The 26,337-nt window shown below is 40.6% G+C and overlaps 1 protein-coding gene across 2 annotated transcripts in view; it reads left to right on the top strand.

Moving 5' to 3' along the window:
- The window catches only part of TAFA5 (TAFA chemokine like family member 5), a 360,511-nt gene that overhangs the window by 286,489 nt on the left and 47,685 nt on the right, over nucleotides 1-26,337 (top strand). For both annotated transcript variants that reach the window (XM_063134111.1, XM_063134112.1), the window contains exon 3: nucleotides 6,021-6,148. In XM_063134111.1, the coding sequence (XP_062990181.1) occupies nucleotides 6,021-6,148 (128 nt within the window). The remainder of the gene's footprint in view (nucleotides 1-6,020; nucleotides 6,149-26,337) is intronic.

Here is a 26,337-nt window from a genome sequence, read left to right as displayed (position 1 = left end):
TGTGTGTTTGTATTTGTGAGAGGGCAGATTACTCACTTTTGTTGGTAGGCAGTAGTGGCTCTATTTGGAGTTGTTGCTCACAGTGTCTTGATACCACACATTTGATAAATATAAAGATGGTGTTACTTGTGTTCCCCTTAGTTTCCTTATTTTAGTCAAAACAAATAGCCCTGATCTTCATTCTTCCATTCAATCTTGCAGTACTAATATCTTCAGCCTTAGTGCCCATATTAACAGCATGAGCTGCACTGGTATCCTCTGATTTTAGTCTCTAGGTGGAATAAAAACGTTTTCACTGATACCCCCAACAAATAAGTTCTGCCCCTTTGCATTTCTGACTTTACAGCTTCCTGTTCTTAATAAACAAGGAAAACCTTATTTATTAAGGATTGTACCCATCCACAAGGTGCCCAAGTACCAGAGTTTGGTCTGAAAGCACATGATAGAGCAACATTGCTAAAGCTATTGGTCTAGTTTGGCATATGCCTGGAGCCTGCATGGGAACCCAATTTCCTTCACCTTGACTTCCATCATGAAAGAAAGGTGAAATATAAATATGATACATAAGCTGGTTAGTGCATTACAACTGATCATCTTGGGAGGTAAATAATAGCAGAGCACTGGAAGTTGAGTGAGAAGTTGTGACAGGCTTGTCCTTGTCCAGGAATTTTATGACAGAGAGCTAGTGTGGTGTAGTGGCTAGAAAGTTGCACTTGGAGTAAAAAGTTAGGAGATCCAGATTCTTGTCCCCATTCGGCCATGGAAGCTCACTGGGTGACTTTGGGCCAGTCACTGACTCTCAGCTGAACTTATCTCGTAGGGTTGTTGTTGTAAGGATAAATGTCCACTGCCTTGGGTTCCTTAATGAGGAAAAAAGGCGGGATATAAATGTAATTTAAAAAATGGGGTTTCTGTATTAAGCTTGATTATGGATCAGCAGGTAGTGTATACCATGCCATTTCCCCAACACAAAGTGTCTCTAAGAATGGAGGTTGAATTATGTCTTCTGGTATGGGCTCACAGAATTTTTAGACAGAGGATTCTGAGCTCAAGCATGTCTTTTACATCTCTTAGTTCAAAATCTTAAGCAGTGTGTACATTTCGTGATGTAAGAACATTGAACATAGAATGTGGTTGCAAACAAAAGTCAATGACATTTCTGAGCTTCTACAAATTGGAGCAAAGAAATCAATGAGGGCCGATGTTCTATCCTAAAGTTTCTGTTTTGCCTCTCATATTTAAATGATTTCTTACGGACTGCTTACATGATACCTTTCTGCAGAACAGAATTTCTTTAACAATTAATTACTATTTATTTTCCCCAAAATTCTCAGCTATGATTTTGGAGAGTTATATATTTACTTTATATTTTGGTCAGATCTGGTGAGCACACAAATCTGTAAGTTAACAGGATACCAAACAGGATACCATCTGCACAGGTTTATTGTATTGGATAATTTTCATACTGAGCTGTTTTTTTTTTAGTTCTGTTTACTTCCCACAATATTTGATGTTCACTCATTTGCATCATAAGTTGAACATGTGAATAATAGTACAATAAGTAGTTATTCTTCCTTCTTCTCTAATGTACATTTTTCCTAACTTTAGGTGGGAAACCTTGTTTTTCATAGTTTTGCCTGGAAAATGGTTCTTCCTTGCTTTTTTTTTTTATGTCAGCAGGCTTAGACGTCAGTTTGGGTGATCACAGTGAAGGAACTATCCATCATGGCTGATCCCCTCCTCCTCATACATCCATGCACACAACCACCATTTGCATTATTCCCCATGCTTCAGTGGAGGTTGGCATGTCTGAAGCCGGCACAGTGGCGGCAATCCTACCCACCTACAACCTCTACTACACATCATAGGTTATAGGGTGGGTACAACCCCCGCCCCTGCCTTACACAGCAGGTTCAGCTGATATGTCAAATACAAATAGCCATTGCAGGGATGGGGGGAGCAGCTTCCCTCCCTGCAGTCGTCTAAACCAGGCCAGAATATTAGCCTAAATCCCTCTGTTAGAATCAGACTGATTTAAAATTACTGTGATAATATATCTTAATATTTTCTTTGCATTTTATGAAAATTTTAGCTTAGGAGTGTGTAGCAATTTATTAAAGAAATAGAAGTTATTTTCTAGGATGAATATTTGCACGGTAACCTATTATTCATGTTGGAGCAAGAATCTTTCAAAGACTTCTGGAGCAAATATTTTGACAACAGCAAAACCTTCTGTAGAACGGTCTTCTAAGAGAACTTTGAAGACTCCAAGGGGGAGAGGGAGGGCTGGGGGAGTTTACTCCCTAAGATCAAGAGTGAGAGTGAGTGAGGTGGCTGGTAAGGTAACTGACTGGCAGTTCTATACCTATTGCTGACTGATTAGGATCTCCATCCCTTCCTACTATCAAAGACAATTATGTCAAGCAATGGGAATGTGTCTCAATTGAGGGAGGGATAGGAAGCTGCCACATAATAAGCCATTCTATTGTCCTTCATAATCCAGTACTGTCTACTCTGACTGGCAGTTTCTATTCCAAGGTTTCAGGCAAAAGGCTTTTCCATCTCCTGCTATTTTATTCTTTAAACTGGAAAGGCTAAGAATTGAAACGGGGGCGGGGGCTTTCTGCAAAACATTCTTTGCCATTCTGTTTCCTCCAAAATGTATTGTGTAATAGAAGGATGTCCTAAGAGAACCTCAGCTATTATGATTAAACAGCTATTGTGAGTGGAAAAGGAAGCATAGAATAAAGACATGGACACCAGAGCTTGGGAGTAAACTAGGACCTCTTTATTTAAACAGTAAGGTAGATTCACCCCTCCTTGGATCTGCATGTGAAAGCATGGGAATCAATGTCCTTAACTCAGGCTACTTGGGTGAACCACTCTCCTAAGCCAGCAGTCGGGTAAATCCACCCTCTCTCTTATGAGACACTTTTGTAAGTGTGGGGAGACCGCCCCATATCACCCCCAACCAATGGCACAAAGACTCCGAGTAGATGAGGCAGGAGGGTCTCCAAAGGCATACCATGGCCTTAGCTAGACCTAAGGAGTATCCCAGGCAAATGGAGGGGTCGTCCCTGCCTGCTCCCGGGATCCCCTGTGTGTCATTTGGATGTACAAGAATAATCCCGAGACAATCTTGGGATATAGGCCTGGTCTAGCCATGGCCCATATCCTGACATGGGAGCCATAGAACCCATGAGGAGCAGGACCTCCGGATACGCCAGTCACCAGAAGGTGCCAGAGTGCTTACCGCGTCTATTCTAATATAGCAAATTCATGCACATCCTGACAACAAATCAACCTATTTAGCCCCTTCCTCATTATAATTACCAGTATGGAGTAGGCAAAAACCTGTTCATCATTTAGTGGGAGGAAAAAAATCCTACTTAGCTTCCCCTCCAAAGGGAGTGACTGGCTAATCCCATACTAGATAAAGGGAGGGAGGGAGCCAGAAGCGAAATAGGCCAATGCTTGATGGGGCCAGCCTTTATAGGCCCGCCCCACCCTTGCCTCACATGGCATACGTGAGCCAATCAAACGAGGTGCCTTATTCTGACATTAACAAGCTTTGCAGTGTCATAAAATGCATTCTTTTCTATAACTTTTATTTAATGCTTTGGCTCTTATTTCCTCTTATACTTCTGAGATAGCTCCACTATTTGTTTCCGCTGCTCCCATTAGCTCTGACATTCTCAGCATACTGGCGACAGAGTGAAATGTCCTAAAAACCTGATCTCTGTAGCGGTTTCTGCTGGCATGTCAGAGATCAGTTTAAATTTTACTTTGCTTCCAGTACACTAATTGAATACAGCAGAGCGGAACAGCAGGGGATGGAAACAGAGCACAGTGAGTCCTGACAAAGATTTCTCTCTAGAGGCAAGCGTTCAATTAACATCCCTTGTTAGACAGCAAAAACTAAGTACCCTGAAGCTATCTAACTCTTATTTGTTCTTTCCCTGAAAATTAAGATTTCCACAGCTTGGGAAATATTCTCTTTAGGGATTCAAAATTTCATCATGTAAGCTCTCGTGGCCTAGGCTACTCAAGCTAGGTGGTCAGCTGATTTAGATATAAATGGGAAATGCCAGTTTGAAGCGGGCCAATGGTATGATAAATATTGTGCCTTCAGGAAACTTTACAAAGAGATATATCATGCTTCGTAATGCATTTGAATGGATAAACCCATCCCAAGGTTTTAAGGTGGGCTGCTGTAAGTATAAAACTGATAAATATGTCCAAACTATATAGTTTGGCAATATCTTTATTAGGATCAATTAAAATAAAATGCTTTCTTAGGATCAACCAGAACACTTCATCAAGCTAGGGGGTACAAATGCAGAAGATGGTCATTTTTTTGCTGTATTTTTGAACTGCTTGATAAATTCAGGGCACCTGTACTTTTCTTGAACTTCTTCTCACCCGTTGTTTCCTCATAGATCATCTCTGTTATTTTTGCAAAAAAAAAGTATTTTGGAAAATATGACATTCCACAGGAAACAGTAGAGAAATACCACATTAAATACAGGTGTCTGTGTGATTTGTAACAGTAGATGTGTGCAGTGATATTGTGCCTGTGAAATTTATTTCGTGAATTGATAGGAATATTCTAGTAGGGCATGTAAAATGTCAGCTTTTACCTATATATGTATTCTAGGATCAATTCATACGAGGACACCTTTTAGTTAGGTAACCTACTGCTTGAAAACTTTATATTCTTCACTAAAAACTCAGCCATATCTTTCGTGGTTTGGCCTCATCTGTCTGTTTTATCTCTGCCTTAGAAGTAGGGATTTCAATGGCATTGTTCCATTACAATCACCATCCGTTACTTCTGAGTTTATCTCTACATGAAGGGGAGGGAACCTCATCCTGACTGGGAACTATTTCTTCTGGAGTCTTTGCAGGACACCTGAATCAGCCTTCCCTTGGCAACTGCCAGGCTCTGGAACTCCCTGCCAAGGGAGGCTAGGTTGACTTTCTCTCTGTGGTCCTTTGGCCAACTAGCTATTGGCATGTATGCTGGTCTATTGCTGAATTTCTATTGCTTTGAGCACTTTTTTAATTGTGTTTTCATTGTATTTTCAATGTTTGTTTTCATGATTGTTTTATCTCAATTTACTTTAATATTGGTTTTATTACTGTTAGCCACCTTGAGCACCATCTGCCCCCATCGGCCGGATGATGTCAGGGTGGGTCCCTGTTCACGAAGCCAGGAACAGAGCTGACGTCATTGTGTCACCAACTGATCCATCAGCTGGATCTCTAGCTGGTGCTTCAGTTGGAGAGCCGGCTTTGCTTCATGTGGACTCTTCCCAGCCAGCTCCTAGACCAAGGCACCAGCTGAAGGAACTCTCCTCCAGCCAGCACCTTGGTTGGTGAACCAGTTTTATTCCACCTGGACTTCTCCCAGCTAGGGAAAACACAAAAAGAGTGGTGAGTGTTTCCCAAGGTGCCCCAGGCCAGAGGAACCAGCCAAATTGAGCTTTCTGAAAAGCCCCCTAGGGGACATGACCAGGACTTCCTCCCTTGGGTTTTTCCGGTGCTACTTTCGGCTGAGCGCCTGAAACTGAGTGAGGATTTGTTTCTTCTTCTGAAAAGGACCTTTCACAACAACAACAACCACAGCAACACAAAAATGCCTCTCTCAGCTTCCAGACGCTCAGCAGCACTGGAAAGCCCCAAGGCGGAAGCCGCGTTAAGTACTCTAGGGGGCTTTTCACAAAGTTCAAGCAGCTGGCGAGACTGTAAACAAGACAAAAAGAGGTGAATACGGTAACAAAAAGATTGTGCACTTTCACCCCTCAGCCACATCCTTACAGTAAGGTAAGCCCTGAAGCCCTGCACACTGAGGAATTTCTCAGAAATCCTCAACATCCTTGTGAAAGAGGGAGAAGAATGAATGCCTCTTTTGCAGGGAAATGAAAAGGTTGCGAAAGGGCAGGTGGGGTTTTGGCACAGCACTATGTGAAATACATGCTGAACTTTTTTAATGTTTTTTTCTCTTTTGTTGTCTGCAGCACGCATTATAAAAACAAAACAGTGGTGTGAAATGCTTCCATGTTTAGAAGGAGAAGGCTGTGATTTGCTAATCAATAAATCAGGCTGGACCTGTACACAACCAGGTGGGCGAATAAAGACAACTACGGTAAGATTTCTTTTGTTCTTGCAGTCCTTTGTGTTCCGGCTTTGTGAGAGAAAAGTTGTGAAAAATCAAAAGGGGCTTCTATACACATCATTCATAAGTGTGCATAATTTTATATACTTAGATACCTGCCCGTTTTGATCCCAGGCTTGGCCGCTGCCATGTGTGGGATACTCTTGGTTTGACTACTGAAAGTGAGGCTGACCTTGGAGATAGTCAGAAACTTCAAATGGCCTGGAATGTGGCACCAGGACATCTACTCAGTACAAGCCTCTGGAAGCACATGACACCAGTTTTATGTGAACACCACTAGTTGCCAATCTGCTTCCAGGCTTAATTTAAAAGTTTTGATCGTCACTTTTAAATCACATGGGCCTTAGCTAGACCTAAGGTTTATCCCGGAATCGTCCTGAGATCATCCCTGCCTGCTCCTGGGATATCCTGTGTGTCATTTACATGAACAGGGATGAACCCGGGACAATCCTGGGATAAACCTTAGGTCTAGCTAAGGCCTAAATTACTGAGTCTGGAACCATTCTCCTAAATACTCACATGAAATGTTGTTTCAGGTGGGAGCCACTGAATGACGTGAGATTGTCTGTTAACAGAAATGTTATTTATTTATTTTTGTTTTGGAATCCAGATTAAGAAATTATTTCCATAGAACAGCTTGGCAGGCCCGCTCCACTAGACTTTTCGACATTTATTGAAGATAAACCTGTTCTGCCTAGCTTTTGTGTAATCCTCTTAGTACAAGTTGGAATTGTGTCTTGAGCTGATGTTATAATTGTTGAACTGTTTAATGACAAAAATATGATCTTATGAAGGTTTTGATGTGTGTGTTTTTATTGTAAGCTGCTTTCAGTAGCATCTGGGGGGGAAGTAAAACATAAATGTAAATATGGGGATGTTTGTGGATAATTTAGATCAGCAGAGCCAGTTTTAGAAAATAAATGCCACTGTATCAAAGATGTGCTTGAAATCACATTCTGTGTGATACTTTTGGCAAAGGGCATCTTGCTCTCTTTATACCTCACTTCCCACCTGATCCTGGCTGTCAGTCAAATGGCTCATCACCCTAAGCAGCTTACAAAACTTAGCATCCTTGGAAGAGGACAGTTTTCATTGACAAACTGTTTTCCTGTTCCCCACCCCACCCTTTCCAACCCTGTCTGGGAAATCTATTTATGTACTTCCTTCGCTTCTGGTTCACTCATGTCTGTCTTCTTGGTCCCACTGGTGCTCTGTCACATTTTGTTGCCAAATAACAAGGCACTTCTGACAAAAGCTTCTGGTCTTCTTTAGAATATGTGAAGAGAAATCAGCATTGAGGTCTACAAAACAACTATAATGATCTGTAAACGTCTATAGGGACGTCGCTATGACTTTGACGTGCATCGTTGTGCCCATTTTCTGAGGGCTAAACCAGTTGTGACATTCACATCATTTTTTAAAACAAATAGCAGGCACGGCTGGCCTGGATTGGGACTGAGGACTGGATTGGGGCATGGGGAGAGGGAGCTTTAGCCCTTTGCCCCTGCTGCAGTCTCAGGCCTTAGCTAGTCCTAAGGTTTATCCCGGGGTCATCCCTGCCTGCTCCCAGGATATCCTGTGTGTCATTTACATGAACAGGGATGACCCCGGGATGATCCCGGGATAAACCTTAGGTCTAGCTAAGGCCTGAGTCAGAATCAGCCCACCTCATCTCTGCTATTAGACTTGGGCCACAGCTAGACCTAAGGTTTATCCTGGGATTATCCAGGGTTCGCCCCTGCCTGAGCACTGGATCCCCTGTGTGTCACCTAGATGAACAGGTTTGACCCCTGGACGATCCAGGGATAAACCTTAAGTCTAGCTATGGCCTCAGAAAGAAAACTCCCATTGGCCATGAGCCTTGAAAAGTGCTATGGCTAGTGAATTGCATTTGGCTCTGCGGCTGAGTTGTACAGGCTTTTTTACTAGACCTTTTTCAAGCGTTATTATGAAAAGTATCTCTTTCCAATGGGCTTTTAATGATACCTTTATTTATATTTTCACTTGCCTTAATTCATTTTGATATTATCACAATACATTAAAAAAGTGCAATTTATGCACCTGCTCAGTTCATACTTAATTTCCACACATTGTGCTGAGAATGTATTTGAGTCTCTCTCATGCTTATTGTGTTGTGTCTGAATGTGGAAGAGAATGTGAAAATGAAATCCATCCATCGTTGGGTTTGTGTTTCCCTGAAAGATTTACCTACAAACCTATTTAAGCCTCTCACATATCTTTTTCAGTGAGATTTTGCATTTTTTAATTATTTGATTAAGTTGATTAGCCATCTACTAATTCTGTGCAAAAATAAAAAAAATCCCATATTGTTCTGTTGGTGTGATTATAGACCGATGGACGCTGTCAGACTGAATGGTCTCTGAGAAGCAAAGGGCAGCTTGCAGTGCTGGCTATCCATCAGCATTGAATATGTTGAATTTTTTGGGAACAAATGCTAGCACAACAGGAAGGCAGCACTTGCTACAAAACTGGCTCAACCCAGGAAACTAGCCAAAACTACCATTTCTAGAATGGGACAAATCAACAGAGCTTCCTTCTACAGGCTTCACTAACTTCTCTGATTCCATAAGAAGTAGTTTTGGCTAGTTTCAGAAGTTTCCAAATTTCCCCTTTGTGCTATTGATCAATCTTGCTAACAGAGCAGCGGCATTGAACACTGCCCAAAGTCTTTTTTTCGTGACCTTGGAAAAAGCTATCCTCTTTGCAGAACTCTGACACCAGTGTGTCCGTTACTATAACTGTGAGCAAGCAGCAGGCCAGAACTCGCTTCCGTTGGGATATCCTGTTCTTACATTGTTCAACTCATACTTTGGAGAAGGGTTCTGTCTTTGTGCATGCTGCTGTAACATGTTTTCCGTGTTCTGTGGCAAAGTATCCATAAGAGCATGAAGGGGAAGGTTTAGTTTCATGCTCTTCCTCTCTTAAAAAAGTTAAGAAAAAACAGGGGTATTGGTATGTGATTTGATTGGGAAAGGGGAAGGTGGTAACAAATTTCAGACCCTATTGTATAAGTTAACTATAGAATGTAAAGTGAAACACTGGAAATTGCTGCTTGGTTATATCTTGGTGCATAGGAGAGGAGACAGTTTCATTTTCAATAATCTGTGTAATATATGCAAGGTTGTATCAGTTTCTCATCAGCAACTGCTTCCTTTCATGTTTCGGGGATATAACTTGGCAGTGCATAAATGCGAAAATGGACTATTCTAGAGGTGTTGCAGGGAGATTAATTTTAGCACCAAAGTGTATATATATTGTCAATGATCCATCACTACTTAATTGTTACTTAATTAATTCGTTCTTTTACATGATGCAATTTCAAGGCATGGAGCTTAACGGAGCACTCATGCTCCAGTTCCTCAGCAGCTAACCTTTTTAAACTTCTGCGATTTTACTGCTAAATTGGCTGAAGTGGGAAATTAAGGAGTATGAAGAAGCTAAGAGAGAGCTCACACTAGATAAAGGGTGTAATTACTCTGACATAGAGCTCAGTGCTTCGCTAGTAAAATTTACTAAGGATCTAGCTTCACCAAGGGATGTGACTTTGTTAATAGAGTTTACTTACACACGAAGCAACTTAGCATTCCCCACCATTAATATAAATGACATGCTGGCTCGTTTGGAAAAGGTAAGCTATACTATAGTTTGCTTCTACTGACAAGAATCTAAGTGAAAGGATTTCCCCCACTTGCTATTCATAAAAACTATTCCACCCTCTGATGTATAAATTTCTCTCTAAGTTCAGTTAGTAAAAACATGCAGATGTATTACCCCCATTCTTGTTTCACTGTCTAATTGATGATGGTATTATATTTTGTTTTAAAGGATGTAGAAATGACGAGATATGTATCTGGTGTGGTGGTTAGAGTGTTGGATTCTGGGACTCAGGAAATCTGGGTTCATATCCATGCTCTGCCATGAAGCTCACTGGGGCCACAGCTAGACCTAAGGTTTATCCTGGGATCATCCAGGGTTCGCCCCTGCCTGAGCACTGGATCCCCTGTGTGTCACCTAGATGAACAGGTTTGACCCCTGGACGATCCAGGGATAAACCTTAGGTCCAGCTATGCCCTGAGTTACTGTGGGCCAATCACTTACTCTCAGTCTAACCTACCTCCCAGGGTTGTTATGAGGATAAAATAAAGAGGAGGAAGATTATGTAAGATGACTTAAATTCCTTCAATTAATAATAATAATAATAATAATAATAATAATAAATTAAAAAAAATCTATTTAGCATTTTATTTGAGAATGACCATTCTTAAACGGAAGGGCATCTAGACACATCCTTAAGTTCAGAACATAATTGTGTTTTAACCTGTTGGGTGTTTTATTGTGGTTTTAATTTTTGTGAACCGCCCAGAGAGCTTCGGCTATTGGGCGGTATAAAAATGTAATAAATAAATAAATAAATAAATAAACATAGGGAAGGGAGTCAGATTCTATCTACCTGGCCTATAATCGTAACTCAGACAGCGACTTCATCTGTGACATTCTTAGTCATCTTTTTTTGCAGATTTATTTATTATATTATGGGGTATAATATTTCTTCAAGAAATATTAGAATTAGGAAACAAAAACTTCTTTATAATGCCAAAATGGATGGTGGTCAGTCCTGGAATGGACCTCAGTCTAATCACACAAATATTTGTATTGCTACCTAAACTGAAATTTGAAGACAAAGTACCTTTACAGCATCTAAGTAGTACTTTTGCGTGGAAACCTGCAAAGAGAAAACACAGTCAAGGCTTCAATGACTGTGGAGTGGTGGTAACCTTCAGCTTAGTGGTAGAACCCTAGTTTGCTTGCAGAAGATCCCAGGTTCAGTCCCTGGAATCTCCAGTTAAATGGACCTGCTAACACAGTCTTCCTTAACCAGTTGTCTTTTGGATGTGTTGAACTACAACTCCCACAATTCCCAGCCAACTTGCTGTCTGGGGATGATGGGAGTTGTAGTTAATACATCTAGGGGACACAGGCTGGGGAAGACTAGCTAGGAAGTGATGTGAAGTAGACCTACGGAGACCCTGGAGAACCACTGGCAGTCAGATCAGATAGTACTGGAGCTTGTTGGGGGAAACAATCTGACCACCTGCAGTTTCTTGTGTGATATATGGGACCTGTTTCTTAATTTTGATTCTGAGCCTGTGTTATATGCTTTTGCCAAGCAAGTCCTAATAGCAAACTACAAACGCCTTCTGATATTTTAAACATAGGAAATTTTCCAGTACTTCAGTCTTGTGTATTTTGGGGACATACTTGTTTATTAAGTGGCATTTAAAGAGTGCATCAATCAATTCTAGAAGAGAGAAGGCTGGAGGATCAGCTACTGCAGAAACAGGTCACCAAAACAATCTGTTGAATTGTTTAAATTAGCATGTCCAAAAGGCAATTCCAATTAACAAGATGGTTTGTGGAATTTACCTGAAACTCTTGTTAGTTCTATACATTTATTCATATTCTATCTTCAACCAAAATTAAGGAAAAATCCAAAGCTGCCTCTTTGTGCAATACTGTCTTTTAATGTTCAACAAATATGTGCCCAAATCGAAATTAATATATGTTAAGATATTAACACTAATCTTAAAAAAAACTGCTCCTCTCCTTGCGTTTCTTAGTACAAATTGGGCCCAGTCAATAAAGATTCTAACCAAGAGCTTCTCTCTTGCAGCTGTTTTCAGCCCTCTTAAACACACCTATAGGGCTGATTGAGATTTTATTGCACATGCACAGATTACTGAGTGGTTCACTAAAGGAGCTATTGATAGCACGCTTGTAACTGGTCACTCATGGAAGATTATAGGTTGATTTCATGATGTTGTCAACAAACAGAATGTCTCCTGCAGTTCCACCCCTTATTCCATTTTTAAAAAGCTGGAATAAAGTCTTAATGGCACAAAATCGGCAGTGTGTAAAGATGGCATTGCACTATGACCTTGTCAAGGAAGGGGTTTCCCTGGTATGGGAGGGAGAAGAGGGTAAAATGCCTCCCCACAGCAAAGGAAGACAGATCTGATCCCCCACTCCACCAAGAGCACCCCTTTAAGTTCAAAGGGGCTTACTCCCTAGTAAATGTGCCATGGGGATGTACAGGGTTTTATAAGACCACAAGAACAAGCCCCTTCATTATGCTAGATTATAGTTGTGCTCGGTTTATGTGATTCTTTTAAATTATTTTATTCTTCTATGCTAGTAGTTCCCCATGTGTCTACTCAAAAGTAAGTCCCAAATAAGCGTGCCGAGGGTTGCGGACTTACAGCAGACGAAAACAAGACTCAAACCCCCCCCCACTCCTTTGCAGACATGGGAGGGAGGGAGACACTTGCTACATTCAAATGTGTCTGCTGTTTAAAGGAGCCCTGGGAAACAGCAGGATCATCAGCCCTGTTGTGCCTCTTTTCCCATGTAATGCAGCCCATATCAATTGCGCGAAAGAACCAGGAAGCACAACAGCCCCAGGTAAACAACATGATTTCCCTTAATGTAGAGATGCTCTGAATCTGTCTACTGTGCCAATGCCACTTTTTTTTTATTTGCTTCAAGGCTGCCATTTGTGAAACATTACCTCTTAAAACATTCTTCTTCTTGCTCTGAAACTGAGTCACTTTGTGATCAGTACAAATACTAAAGATTAGTAATTAGCTGTTAATTATCTAGTCATTAGTATAGGAAGAAACAGTTTATGCTTAATGAGGAAGGGGGAAATGGAAGCGAACCCTGGATACAGACTTTATATATATTTTATTCTAAGCCTTTGCAAAGTTTCCCAGTTCCTGTGTGGGCATGTGCAATGAGGAAATGTGCTTTGTAGAAGCTCACACACTTTTGGATTAAGCCATGGCATTAAAAACAAGTGCTGAAACTGAACCTAGCAAACCTTGTCTCAAAGTAAGCCTGAGGGGAGCAAATCTTTGCTGACAAAAAAATAGTTGTTGTCAATAGGTGTCAGCTTGGGCAAAAATGCATTTGGACACTTTATAGAAGAATACTAGAAATCCAAATATGTTATTTAAGACTTGCCATGGTTTTCCTTCATATGCTTTCTTCTGAATTTTAGGAGGTCTTGGGGTGGATGTAAAACATTTTTGTATTCCCCCATGCCAAGATATATATGAGTTTATTAAGGTTGCACAATAGAAGAAGCAGTTGACATATGCTTAGAAGTTTTTCTCTAATAATAATAGTAGTTTTTTTGGTGGGGTGGAATCCACATCTCTGCTCTCAATACCTTCTCTTCCTCCCATCTCATGCACACTCTGGGCATGTCTACACCAGCCTTTTTTCCTTGGGTCGTCCCTAGATCATCCCTGTGCATCCAAATGATGCACAGGGGATCCTGGGGACAAGCAGGGATGACCCCTCCACTTTCCTGGGATATCCGAGACCTTGATTATGCCAATTTTGCCCATGGTCCCAGGACCATACCGAGGACCTCAGAAACCAATATAAACTTCTCCTGTTGACCTACAAAGCTTTTCACAGTCTAGCTCCTTCCTATCTTTCCTCTCTCATCTCACACTATTGCCCCACTCGTGCTCTTCACTCCTCAGATGCCATGTTTCTTGCCTGCCCAAGGGTCTCTACTTCCCTTTGCTTGGCTTCGTCAATTTGTCTGTACAAATTGAATTTGTAGTTCGCAAATGTTCTGGAACTACAAATTCAATCGCAGTTTTTAAAGCTCAGCTAAAAACTTTTCTTTTTTCTAAAGCTTTTAAAACTTGATTTTGATCTTACTTTTATTCTGTTAGTTTTACTCTACCCTGTGCCTGTTTGGTGCATTCTCTTCCTCTTCTTATTGTTTTATTATGATTCTATTAGAATGTAAGCCTATGCGGCAGGGTTTTGCTATTTTATTGTTTTACTCTGTACAGCACCATGTACATTGATGGTGCTATATAAATAAATAATAATAATAAATAATGTATGGGCACCTGTCCCGGCTTCTTCCTTCCTGCGAGTAGCAGGGCCAGGCATGGAGTTGTTTGGGGGAGGCTCCGTGCCCTTCGGGGGTGGGTGGGGCAGCAGTTTGCCATCCCAGGGATGGGGGGGGGGGGTGAGGTGCCGTTTTTTTTTTTTTTTTAAAAAAAAACTTCTATTTTTTGCTGCATGCACAGTTCCTCTTCTGGGCGAGGGGAAGGTGGCTGCGATATCCCTCTTCTCTTTTGGGACTTCACACAGCCATCTAGACTCTGGGGGAGGATCGTAGAAGCAAGTAAGTCTGCGTTCCTCCATTTCCCTCCCTCTACACCCTTAGGTGTAGACATGCCCCCATCTCTGATTCTACTTACTGACTCTGATTCTATTCACTGATTCTACTCACAAACATCCTATGCATGTTTAGACAGAAAAAAAAGTCCAGAAACTGGCTGTTGGGGAATGGTAGGTGTTGTAGGACTTGTTTTCTGTCTAAACATGCATAGGATTGCACCCTATCTTAATTAACTCTAATTCCATTCCTGGCTCATCTCCTAACTCAGCTCACTTCCCCTCAACCTCTTCCTAATTATCCCTGTCCTCCTTCTGTCTGACTTTCCCCAACTGTCATTAGCTCGGCTCAAGTTTCCATTCTGGATTCAGTTGTCAATCAATCCATCTACACACTCTTCTGTTCCAGCTTCATTTAGTGTTTAAAAGAGTACCAAAAATGCATATAGTTCTTTGTATATCCTCAATGGACTTGTAAAAAGTACATCTGATTGTTATGAAACTTTTAAGATCTGTTCTACCTGGAATTCTTTTAAGCATAGTGAAAATTCCGACCGCCATCTTGAACCAAAAAGGCAGCAAATATTTTTTACTGTTTCAATACCATTTGATTGATTTCAATTATCATCCATTCAGCATTGCAGTGAGCAGATTTTAACCATGCAACGTTTATGTTTTTACTCATTAAAAAAAAATCAAAATCAACCCCCAGATATTTTTAAAAAAAACATGTTAAAATATGAAACAAAGAACAAGCACAGTTTGAAGCCGGAGAAGATTAGTAGGATTAATTATAGCCCTGCCTCCTCCCCTCTGGTATCGGGCAGCTCCATCTGAGATGGATGGAGTGGACAGACCCCTCCCTCACAGGGCTATAGGGGTGGACTACGGAAGGGGCCATGCCTAGTGGTGCCAGCAGCCATGTCTTCACTGAGGCAGGGTGGTCACAATGTGTCCAACTCTGATAGCTGTAAGTTTGCTTGAAGGCATCTCTGTATCAACGTAAAGGCAATTCCAACCTGTGCAAAGCTGAGCCCATACACTAGTATGTGTGGTGGTGGTGATGATGATGATGATGATGATGATGATGATGATGATTTCATTTCTGTACTGCCTAATAGCTGAAGGATGGGCTGTGGCTCAGTGATACAGTATCTGCCTTGCATGCAGAAGGTCCTAGGTTCAATTCCTGGCTTCTCCAGGCAGGGCTGGAAAAACTCCTGCCTGAAACACTGGAGAGCTGCTACCAGTCAGTGTGGACAATACTAAGGATTTGACTCAGTATAAAAGCAGCTTCCTATGTTCCTAATGTTCACAAATCTCTATTGTAGAGTTGGAAACCAATTGGTTATAAATTATAAATTAAAAAACATTGAACACATGCAGTCTATGCACATAGTTTTTTTAATGTGGCAGATGGATACTGTAGGCAGGGCTGGGGAGGATTTCAGTATGACTGTACACATATAGCTATTGTAAAACACAATCTGCTCTAGGCTTCTTCATCCCACTGCATGCCAGGCCACTGTGTGAATCAGCCCAAACATATTTGTTAACTGGTGGTACTAAATTGTCACTGAAAATAGCAAAGATTTGTTTATATTTTAAAAACCTTTTGAGTCTTGAATAGGTTTTCAATTTTTTTTAAAAAAAACAATCACATTGAAATTGTAAATGCAACAGTTTAAAACCATGACAGCAATTAGCAGTGCGACATACCAATGGCAATATTCTAGCACACTCAGTCCATCATGCTACCCAGGCATCAACCTTTCAAAATGAGTTAAGCTTTTCATTTATTTCTCAAAGCCAAGGTGGAAAGTATATAGGCGCATACCACATGATGGAAAGACATTTCATGACCTTGGATCTAAAGCTGTAAAGGTCCTGTTCCTTGCTGTGGCTGTTTTCACAAAGAGGGAACATGGACCTGACCAAAAGAAATTGGCAAGGAGTTTCAAAGGAACTTTTTGCCCAAAGGAGAATGAGTTTTATCCTTTCTTTTAGTGTTACGCACATTACTTTCAATTGGCATTTCAGCTATTGCATTTCTATTCTGACTAGAGTTCAAATCCTGCACTGGTTCATTTAAAGGGAGGCGTAGGCCACAATTCGATACCCACTTACCTAGGAGTGGGTCCCATTGACCTACAGCAGATTAGATAATTGCTGATGTGCAACACCATATGTGGTCTATTTATTTATTTATTTAAAACATTTATATCCTGCCCTATATCAATAAGATCTCAGGGAGGAGTACAGATAAAAGCATACAGTATAAAAGAGTAAATATACACAGCTAAAAACAAATTGAACCACAATATTACTATTTCACCACAAATATTCCAGAAAGTTGATACTGGAATGTTCTCATTCAGAAGTCTAAAATGATTTATGATATAAAAACTATAACCATCAGTACTGTTTGTACCTGTGTGTAGTTATAAAACACCTAAGGACACTGAGTACTGAGATATGTACCCACCCCAAGACATCTTTCCTTAGATTTTTATAATATAAAAATAACACAAACAAAACATTTACTTTTTTAAATTTATTTTTATTAGTAATACTTATGTACACCACTTAATATAATAAAATATCTAAGCGGCTCACATGTTTAAATAATCGAATTTAAATACATTATTAAAAACAAGTCCAACTATAATTACAATATAAAACAATACAAGGAACAGAAAAATGTTTAATTGCAATTAATTACAAGCTCGAGGAAGCCTCGCTGAACAGGTACATTTTCAGGATCCATTTCAAACAGGCCACGTTTTCTGCCTGTCAAACTGCATGGGGCAGGTTCTTCCAGAGGGCAGGTGTTGCTGTCGAGAATGCTGCCTTCAAGTTATTATGTGACAACATTCTTTTGGTCGTGGAATGACCAGCAAGGCTATTTGAATACTTAAGAACATAAGAACATAAGAAGGGCCATGCCGGATCAGACCAAGGGTCCATCCAGTCCAGCACTCTGTTCACACAGTGGCCAACCAGCCATTGGCCAGGGATGAACAAGCAGGACATGGTGCAACAGCACCCTCCCACCCATGTTCCCCAGCAACTGGTGCACACAGCCTTACTGCCTCGAAAACCGGAGATAGCACAAAACCATCAGGGCTAGTAGCCATTGATAGCCTTTGCCTTAAATTAAATGAAATTAAATTGAATATTATGAGACAAGCTGTTTAAGGGCACCAAAACAGCATGGCATCCATCAGAAAAAGAAAACCAGATGCCAACTTCCTGAATAAGATGGGAAGCCAAAACAACTGGCCTCTATTAGAAATTATAGTGAATGCATAGTCCTATGTGACAGGTCTATCACATTATCCTTAGATCTGACGACAATGGCATAGTTCCAGTTAGCTTAGAACAAATTTTAAGGATGAAACTAGGTATCTAAAAGAGGATTTAGAGTAAGAAAAATCTAAGAAAAGCAATTTGTTATAGACTCTTTCTTTTAATTGTCAAGAGAATGAGGTTTTAGAAAGGGGAGAGAGAGGTTAAAAAGTCTCTGAGGCTGACATGGTAAAGAGAGAAAATTCTCATTTTAGTCTCAAAACAATCAATAGCAGGCATTGTTCTGTTTAACGATAACAGAAAAAAGTGCATCTTGCTTTAAGGTAATATTCTATGGACCAGTGACTCTGCATTCTGTCCCTTGTAATTTGCTGGCTGTAATTTCAACTTTGTTCCCTCCACTGTTGCTCTCACAGACTCAGCATTGACCCTGCTTTATTACTGACAATGCAAACCTATTTCAGATCCTAGAAATAAGTTTCCTTTAAAGCCAGATTCCAGCCATATGACAGAGAAGGCTGCTAATACTCAAAACTCGGAATACTCTCTATCCAGGCTTCCTTACTTTCTTGATAGCTGACATTATAATCTGGGATATTCCTGATGATATCGGGCATGTCCATGGTGGTAGTAAAGTCATCAGTTACAGTTAATGATGCAAATGTCTTTGGGCTTCAGCTGGTGCTGGACTTTTCATCTCACAAATATGTTCAATTTCAGTAGTGTTTTTTGTAATCGTGTAAAACCTTGGAGTTGTTTTGCTGTATTGTGTTCAGAATGGTATGAGGTGATAGGAAGGCTCTACAAAAGTTGATCTATAATAGCCATTTCACTCATCCAGAATACCAATTGATGTACCCATCTCCTGAACGATGAACTTGCATATTTATAGAATCGTAGAGTCAGAAGAGACCCAGGAGGGCATCTATCCAATTCTTGGTCAAACCAGGATGCAACTATAGCATCTTTGACACATGCCCATCCAGCCATCTGAATGCATCACTTACAGAAAATTACACTGACAGCCTGCCCCCACCCAGTTGTTTTAAATTCAGTTGCACCACATAATGTGGGCCTGGTTTGCTGAATCAAGTGGGCAGATATATCACAGTTGAGACGTAGAGTTTTATGTCTTCCTGCTGAATTTTTCCAAGTTGGCTTAATAAAACCTGATTTCTGGAGAAAATGAATGTGGAGAGGACTCTATCGTAATTTTCCAGATGTTGATCTTTTTTTACATTGGTTTACTTGTTAGAAAAGTGATGGTTTGTATAATGCACCCCTTTCCCCCCCCCATCTCCAATTATGGATAGTTTGAGACCATTTCTAAACAGAAAGTGGCAAGTGTGCCAGTGTAGTCTGCTGTGATTTGAATTTATTAAAGGGAAAACTATTTTTTTAATCGTCTAAGCAGCTCTGGACTTTAGAATATATCCACACAGAAACACTGATGAAAAATGCCACCATTTGCCATTTTACTATGTTTCAACTTGATATTTAGATGCCATTGAAAGGAATGTGCCTAAAGGAAACAATGTAATTTTAATCTTTAGTTTTCACAGTTGAATCTTAATTGATGTGACGGATTCATTTGTGCTATTAATGTTTTGTACAAAACGCACACGCATACACACCAAGGTGTAGGATGCTCCTGTCTCGCCCTCCTTCCCACATTTGCTTTTATCCACCAAGAACTCCAGCACTGCTTCAGTATTTCCTTGTTGTGTCACCATCTTAAAACTACACTTCTCCCAATCCTCTCTTTCTGTAGGATACTTGCAATTATTTTAAAGGGGAAGAAATGTAAATCTTAAGATCTGATTTAAATGTCTATTTTAAAAGTATCATGTTGCTATGTATTAGAATAATAGAATAGTACAGTTGGAAGGGGCCTATAAGGCCATCAAGTCTAACCCCCTGCATCTCTACCACACACTCCTAAATCTTCTCTGGAGGGTTCCAACCCTAAAGACCAAAATTAGGGGTGCACGGGGGCCTGCAAGGGGAGGGGAAACCTGTTCCATCAGTGGTTTCTGTTCCGTTGGTGGAATGACAGCATTGGAAAGAATCATAGAATCATTGAGTTGGAAGGGACCCATAAGGCCATCAAGTCCAACCCCCTGCTCAATCCAGGAATCCACCTTAAAGCATACCTCACAGGTGGCTGTCCAGCTGCATCTTGAAGGCTTCTAGTGTGGGAGAGCCCATGTCCTCTCTAGATAATTGGTTCCATTTTCATACTGCTCTAACAGTCAGGAAGTTTTTCCTGATGTCCAGCCGGAATCTGGCTTCCTGTAACTTGAGCCCGTTATTCCATGTCCTGCACTCTAGGATGATCAAGAAGAGATCCTGGCCCTCCTCTGTGTGACAACCTTTTAAGTATTTGAAGAGTGCTATCATGTCTCCCCTCAATCTTCTCTTCTCCAGGCTAAACATGCCCAGTTGTTTCAGTCTCTCTTCATAGGGCTTTGTTTCCAGACCCCTGATCATCCTGGTTAATTAGTGATGTTTCCAAAGTTTGTAATTATCCAGTGTGTTTTGCAAGTATTTCCAGCTAATAGTGTTCAGCCATATTGCAAATCAATCATGATGCCCCACAAATGGTTCTTCACTGGCTAGGATTGTAAAATAGGATTTTTTTTGCAAAATTCTGAGTATGTGCTAAGCAGTCCAAAGCCTGCTGTCTTGTAGTTCTTTAATATTAAATCCTTTACTCCTGCTGACACACTTCTTGACTGCTGTGAGACCTTGTGAGCTACAAAGCCAGGTGCTTTGTAAAACTACATTGTTCTTTAATGTTTACCCTTTACAGTTGATCAAAATAAGTCTCCGTTCAGACAGGAGGGAAACCATGCTTTTTCACTTCAAATGGTGGTATTGATGTTATTCAGATAGTGTAGACATCATTGCCATGTAGGCCTAACCCAGTAGTTAGTACAAGTGCATTTTATCTTGGGTGCAATTGACCAATGGAATGAAATAAATATAACATATTTTCAGAAGGGACTGACACAACGTTATTTATAATTTCATTTAACTTATTGAGCTAGGTCCAGATATCCACCAATGGAAAGAGGCAGATGGAATCTGATTTTACCACCCTTTCCTCTCTCTCTCTCTCTCTTTCCCAGTCCCAGGAACCTCTGAAAATGCTCCTCCTCATAGGTCAGAGGACACTGCTGAGTGGGATAAGGAAAATCATGTAAAATCAGGTGACATGCAATATTGGGGGGACTCTAGAGACTGGCAGGGAATGAAGGGAGTAGGGATGTTAGTTTCCACATGCTTCATTCCATGGGCAGATATCTGGATACAACTCCATATAAATAAAGTGTGGCATGAAGGGGAAAAAAAATCATAATAAAAATCTAAGTCTTGGCCAGCAAGAAAATAGACAATGATTTCCAGAAGACATAAGACTATCATCAGTCTAGAAAAGGTATCTTTCTACTGAGAGGAAGATTTAAGAACATAATCTGACATAGTCTTTACCAGATAAGAGGTTCAACTTGTTAAGATACTAGGAAAGAATGGCTGGTAAGTTAAATTTACAAGACGTTTTGAGTATGTAATAAGATGGTATTGTAAAGTTATATGATCTCATTCAGTGGATACAGGAACTCAGGATTGGGCTTAGACTCCCTGCAGAAACCGGGGAATGAGAATCAGAGTCAGAAGATGAGATGGACCAGGGAGCGGGGATGGGGGTGGGAATTCTAGGAGACAGAAAAGAATGTTCTCCAGGGCATGTTAAACAAAGCCAGATGTCGATCAACTCTTCTCCCTCTGTAGGGACTTGGCAATTTACAGAAGAGGAGGGAGAGGACTTGACAGATGTATGGGCCAGATGCCGCTCTAAATGGGTGGAGTAAATGAAGGAATTAAGGTGCTCTACCAGGTTAGCTTATTAGGCGAAACCTTATAAGTTCTGCATTGAATGTCTAGTGCACGTCTCAAAAGTAACTTCAGGTAAGATAATTTGGGTCATTGTGGTTTAGTCAAAGAGCTAGAATTGGAACTGCTGAAAGACTGACTCTTTCCACATATTAAAGGCTATGATTTGGAGATTGGGTCTTTGTTTGGAGGTTACACACCAAGAGGGCTTCGAACCTAACACTTACCAGGGGTGGGTGGGGATGGGTGCCACAGAGGCTGTAAGATCCAGCACATACGATTCTAGGGCATACTCAGATCCTATCCCCTTCTACCTCCTTTCTCAGGATGGGACCCTCACTGCCATTGCATCCTTGAAGGTTGACCTGCTGCTTGTAGAGATATAAACCCTTCCTGGAAATCTCAGTGTCTTTTCTTCCTCTTCCACAGGGAGGGGGTGTAATTTGGAGAGTTTTCTCCTTTGGGGGGAAAAATCCCCCCTTCCCCCAGCATTTGGAGGAGCCTAGCAGGTCTTAGTGAATGCCTATTGTGACTTTGCCCTCTCCAATAAGCATTCAGGAAGAACTCCTGGACTCCTGAAAATGCCGGGGGTGTTTAAAAAAGAAAGAAAGAAAGAAAAAAGACTTCTCAACAACTGGCTGCATTTAAAATGGTATGTAGGAACAACGACCCTTCTCCAAGGAGAAAATTCTCCAAAATTCTCACTTCTTCCAGCCTCTTTCACCCGAGTTTGCATTCCCCCTCCCCTCGAAATGCCAAAAATGGAATGGTCGAAATGTTCGGCACAGCACTACTTTAAATAACTTTTCCCTGGGCTCGTGTTGTTCCTGATCACTGCCTTCTTTGCAGATTCTGTCACTTTTACTGCCCATGGTGGACTTAGAGAGATGCACCACTGTTCTGAAATGGATGATCAATCCAAGGGGAAGGGGCATCACACTTGGCCAAGATGACTCCTATTTGGCTCCTACTCTGACATGATAGTGGAGACACTGGGAGACGACTCGTGAAAATATTTCCTCCGTTACTTTGACAGAGTAGGGCTAGTGGCTGCTGCTGCTGCATTGGCAATATGCTTGGTTTTTACATTGAGCATAAATCAATAAATAATTATTATTATTGATAATAATAATTAACCGTCATCATCCCAGCTCTGATACCAAAGTATCAGTTGCACTTCTTGTACCAAAGCTGGACTTCCTAAGACAAGTCTTGTGGGCTGCACCAGTTTGCAGGCTCTAGCCACTAGTCATCCAAGGAACAATATAATTTTCCATCAACATTCATAATCTTTTTGTCTAACTTTAATTTTCTCAGAAATGCAAATAAGATAGAGATTGCAAGGTTAGGCAAGTCTTGTAATATAGTCAATAAAGAACAAAATATGAATAACATGGACATGTTTCCAAATAGCCAATACATTACATTAACAAAATTGCAGTGCAAATTCTATTATGCATTATCCCATGAATAGCCTCATAAATCTGTGTCTAGAAAGAAGTGCTTATCAGTAACAAGCATCTCCCTGAAGACCAGGGTTTTGTTTTTTTAAAAACCCTTTATTTAGTGCTTACTCAACAAAGATATAGGAGAAGCCTTTTCTTTTACAAAATAATTTGCCTCCCCCTCCTTATTAAATACACACACAGAGAGAATGACATCAGAGCGATTCTGTCATTGGAATATGTAAATTTTATATGGTACATTATATTTTATTAGTCGGAAAAATACAGAATGGTTGGGTGTTCTTGTTGCCATAATATGTTGTTCTCATTTCTTCTATATAAAATTTTATTTCTGAATTGATTTTATTTATAGTAGAAAAGGTTCCCAGTAATCACAGAGCCTCCATTGTGGAATCACACTGTATATGTGATCATTGCCTTCTTATGTAGCAGTTTCTAGATGCTGATTTGACGCTTCGAATATTTGAGTGGAAGTCTTCTAACAAAAATACATAATGTATCTCTAACATTAGTCATTGTCCCGGAGGACTGGAGAATGGCCAGTGTAACTCCAATTTTTGAAAAGGGATCTGGGAAATTACAGGCCAGTTAGCTGAACAATTGTTCCAGATAAATTGGTTGAAAACATTATTAAAGATAAAATTAGTAGTCATATAGAAGAACAAACTGTCCTAAAAATAAATAAATCAGCATGGCTTCCACAAAGGAAGGTCACCAACTTTTTAGAGTCATTTGAGAGTATCAATCAACATGTGGGCGGGTAGACATTATTTACTTTACTTACATTATTATTTACGACAGATAAAAGGATGTACTCTTCACACAGGACATGCATGGTTAAACTATAGAATTCACTTTCACAAGATGGCTGCCACTTTGGATGGCTTTAAAAGGAGATTAGGCAAATTCATGGAGGAAAGGGCTATCAATGGCTATTAGTCATGATGGCTATGTACTACCTCCAGTGTCAGTGACAGTATTCCTATGTACACCAATTGCTGGGAACATGGAGGGAGGGTCCTGTTGCACTTGTGGGTCCTACTTATGGGTTTCCCACAGGCAGCTGGTTGACCACTGTGTGAACAGAATGCTGGACTAGACAGACCTTGTTCTGATTCAGCACGGTGCTTATTAAGTTCTCGTGTTCTTATGTTTAAAGAAACATAAGAAGCATTTGATTACCCCTTATTTCCTGTTTAATCCTTATTAGCCCAGCACGAATGTGAATAGAAATGTGGCCATCATATAATTTAAAATGGGAGGAACAGGAGAATTGCCCAATATGTACGTGAGGGGGAAGAAAAGAAAGTGGGTGGTTCTCTGTTCTGCATTGAATTGGCCTAGTGGTGAATTTACTTGCCAGTCATTGCTAATTATTCCACTTGAATGTGCATTCTAATAAATGTGGTAAAAACTTCCAGTTATTAGGTTAGGCTGCAGCAGACTATTGTCAAAGCTGGCAGGTCATTCTTATGCTACCACTTCCCAAATAAAAAGAAGAGTTAAAACTGTAAAGGGTTGTTGATGAAGATGATGATAGTATGTTGTGTTAATTTTATCTCACTGTTCTTTCAAGGTAGTTAACAATGGCAGTTAAAATATAATTGAACATAATATACATAGTAGAACTATGGATGTCTAGCTCAAAGGACAAAGAGCTCTGATCACAGAACTCTCCATCCATCCTAAGCACTTCTAGGCTATTGCCAGTGGAGACGGAGGCTATTTTTGCCTCTCCATCTGCCCCCCTGTTCTATTTTGCATTAGACGGGCCTCTGAGCTCATCTCCCCACTGCCAGAGGCTGGAACGCCTTTGGATCCAGTGGATCATGGCCTCTCCCCATCCCACCTACTTCCCTGTCCCTAACACATCCATTTCCTCCCCTTTCCAGGTCAACCTTGGATGAAGGAACTACTGGGACTTCCTATGGCAGCTAGAAGGGGCTGGGGGTTGGGAAGTCCACAATTGTATCTCCTCCTCTGTAGTCGTAGCTCTGTCTATAGATTCAGAGGGGGAGATTCTCTTGGTCTTATAGCCCTTCAGACACCACACAGAGCCCATAGGATTGTCTCTCAACATCCTATTCGATCTAGATTTTGTGAGTGATATATTCAGCAAGATGGAATAGAGTGGTAGATGTGAGTATTATGAGCATCTCATCTAAGTTATTCCATTCAATAGAGTCATCTCTGAGTGATGTATGTCTATTCCTAGTGGCTCAGTAAATAACCATAATGTAAGAAATCCACCCTCCTCTATCTGGAGCTTATTCAGTCATTGAAATGGGAACTTGCACACCACTGCATTTCAACTGTGTGTTGCTTGGCTTGCTCTGTGCTGGATTCCTGGCTGCTATAGTGAAGTATTTTTTCTGTACAATATTTTGACAGTTGGACGGGGGAAAGTCCTATTCTCAAGTTTTTCTAGTAATTATGGCATTTTAAAGTATATGTGCGGCATATTTTATTTGTCTGGCTGTTATGTTAGAATTCTAACCATTTTGATACCTCCCTAAACCTAAGTGGCTTTATATAAATAAATGAAAATGGTACAACTCTTGTTTTCTAGTTTCCCAAGTCTTCAGTTTCTTTCTTAGTTTTTTTTCAGAATTCGAGTTTCCTTGTCTCTGAACGAAGATATAAGGCGTTATGGAGCCATTCACTTTACAAGGATAATGTCACCTATAACTGTACCAAACTAAAGTACAGTTTAAAGAGACAATTAGTTCATATCTAATTATGATAAATATTCTTGCAAATAACTTGAATAGGTTAAAAACACCAATGTGGATTGTCTGCACAAAACTGAAGCCGAGCCAAGATAGTTATTTCTCAGTCCTGCTGTTTCTTATTTTTGTGAAGCTTTGGTTGTCAAGCTTGATTGCACTGTACTTCATTTGAATTTCTGCTGTGTGACAGAAATGGAAAATTATAGCAATTATGGAGCTTGAAACCATAATAATTGCTTTAGTACAGAAAACCAGGGGTCCATCATACCCAACACTATTTCCGACAGTGGCAGGGGTGGCATCAGAAAAAATAATAATTGGGCATAAAGGGACCAAAGTCCATTGGGGTTGGGAGAACAGCCAGGTACAGTGTCTTTGCTTTCAGTAAGCCCAGGGATCCAACAGCTGAGGAGTGAACTACTTGTCTGGGAGGTGCTTGTCCCCCTCTGGCACAACCTATGAACAGAGGCCACACAGCTATGGCTAGAATGTTTACAAGCAATGCTTGAAAGTGATGATCATACTCCATGGTTTA

This window comes from Elgaria multicarinata, chromosome 9, assembly GCF_023053635.1.
Source record: "Elgaria multicarinata webbii isolate HBS135686 ecotype San Diego chromosome 9, rElgMul1.1.pri, whole genome shotgun sequence".
In the NCBI taxonomy this organism is placed as follows: Eukaryota; Metazoa; Chordata; class Lepidosauria; order Squamata; family Anguidae; genus Elgaria; species Elgaria multicarinata.
Note: the sequence above shows the minus strand (reverse complement) of the source record. Positions and strands in the feature narration are given on the sequence as shown.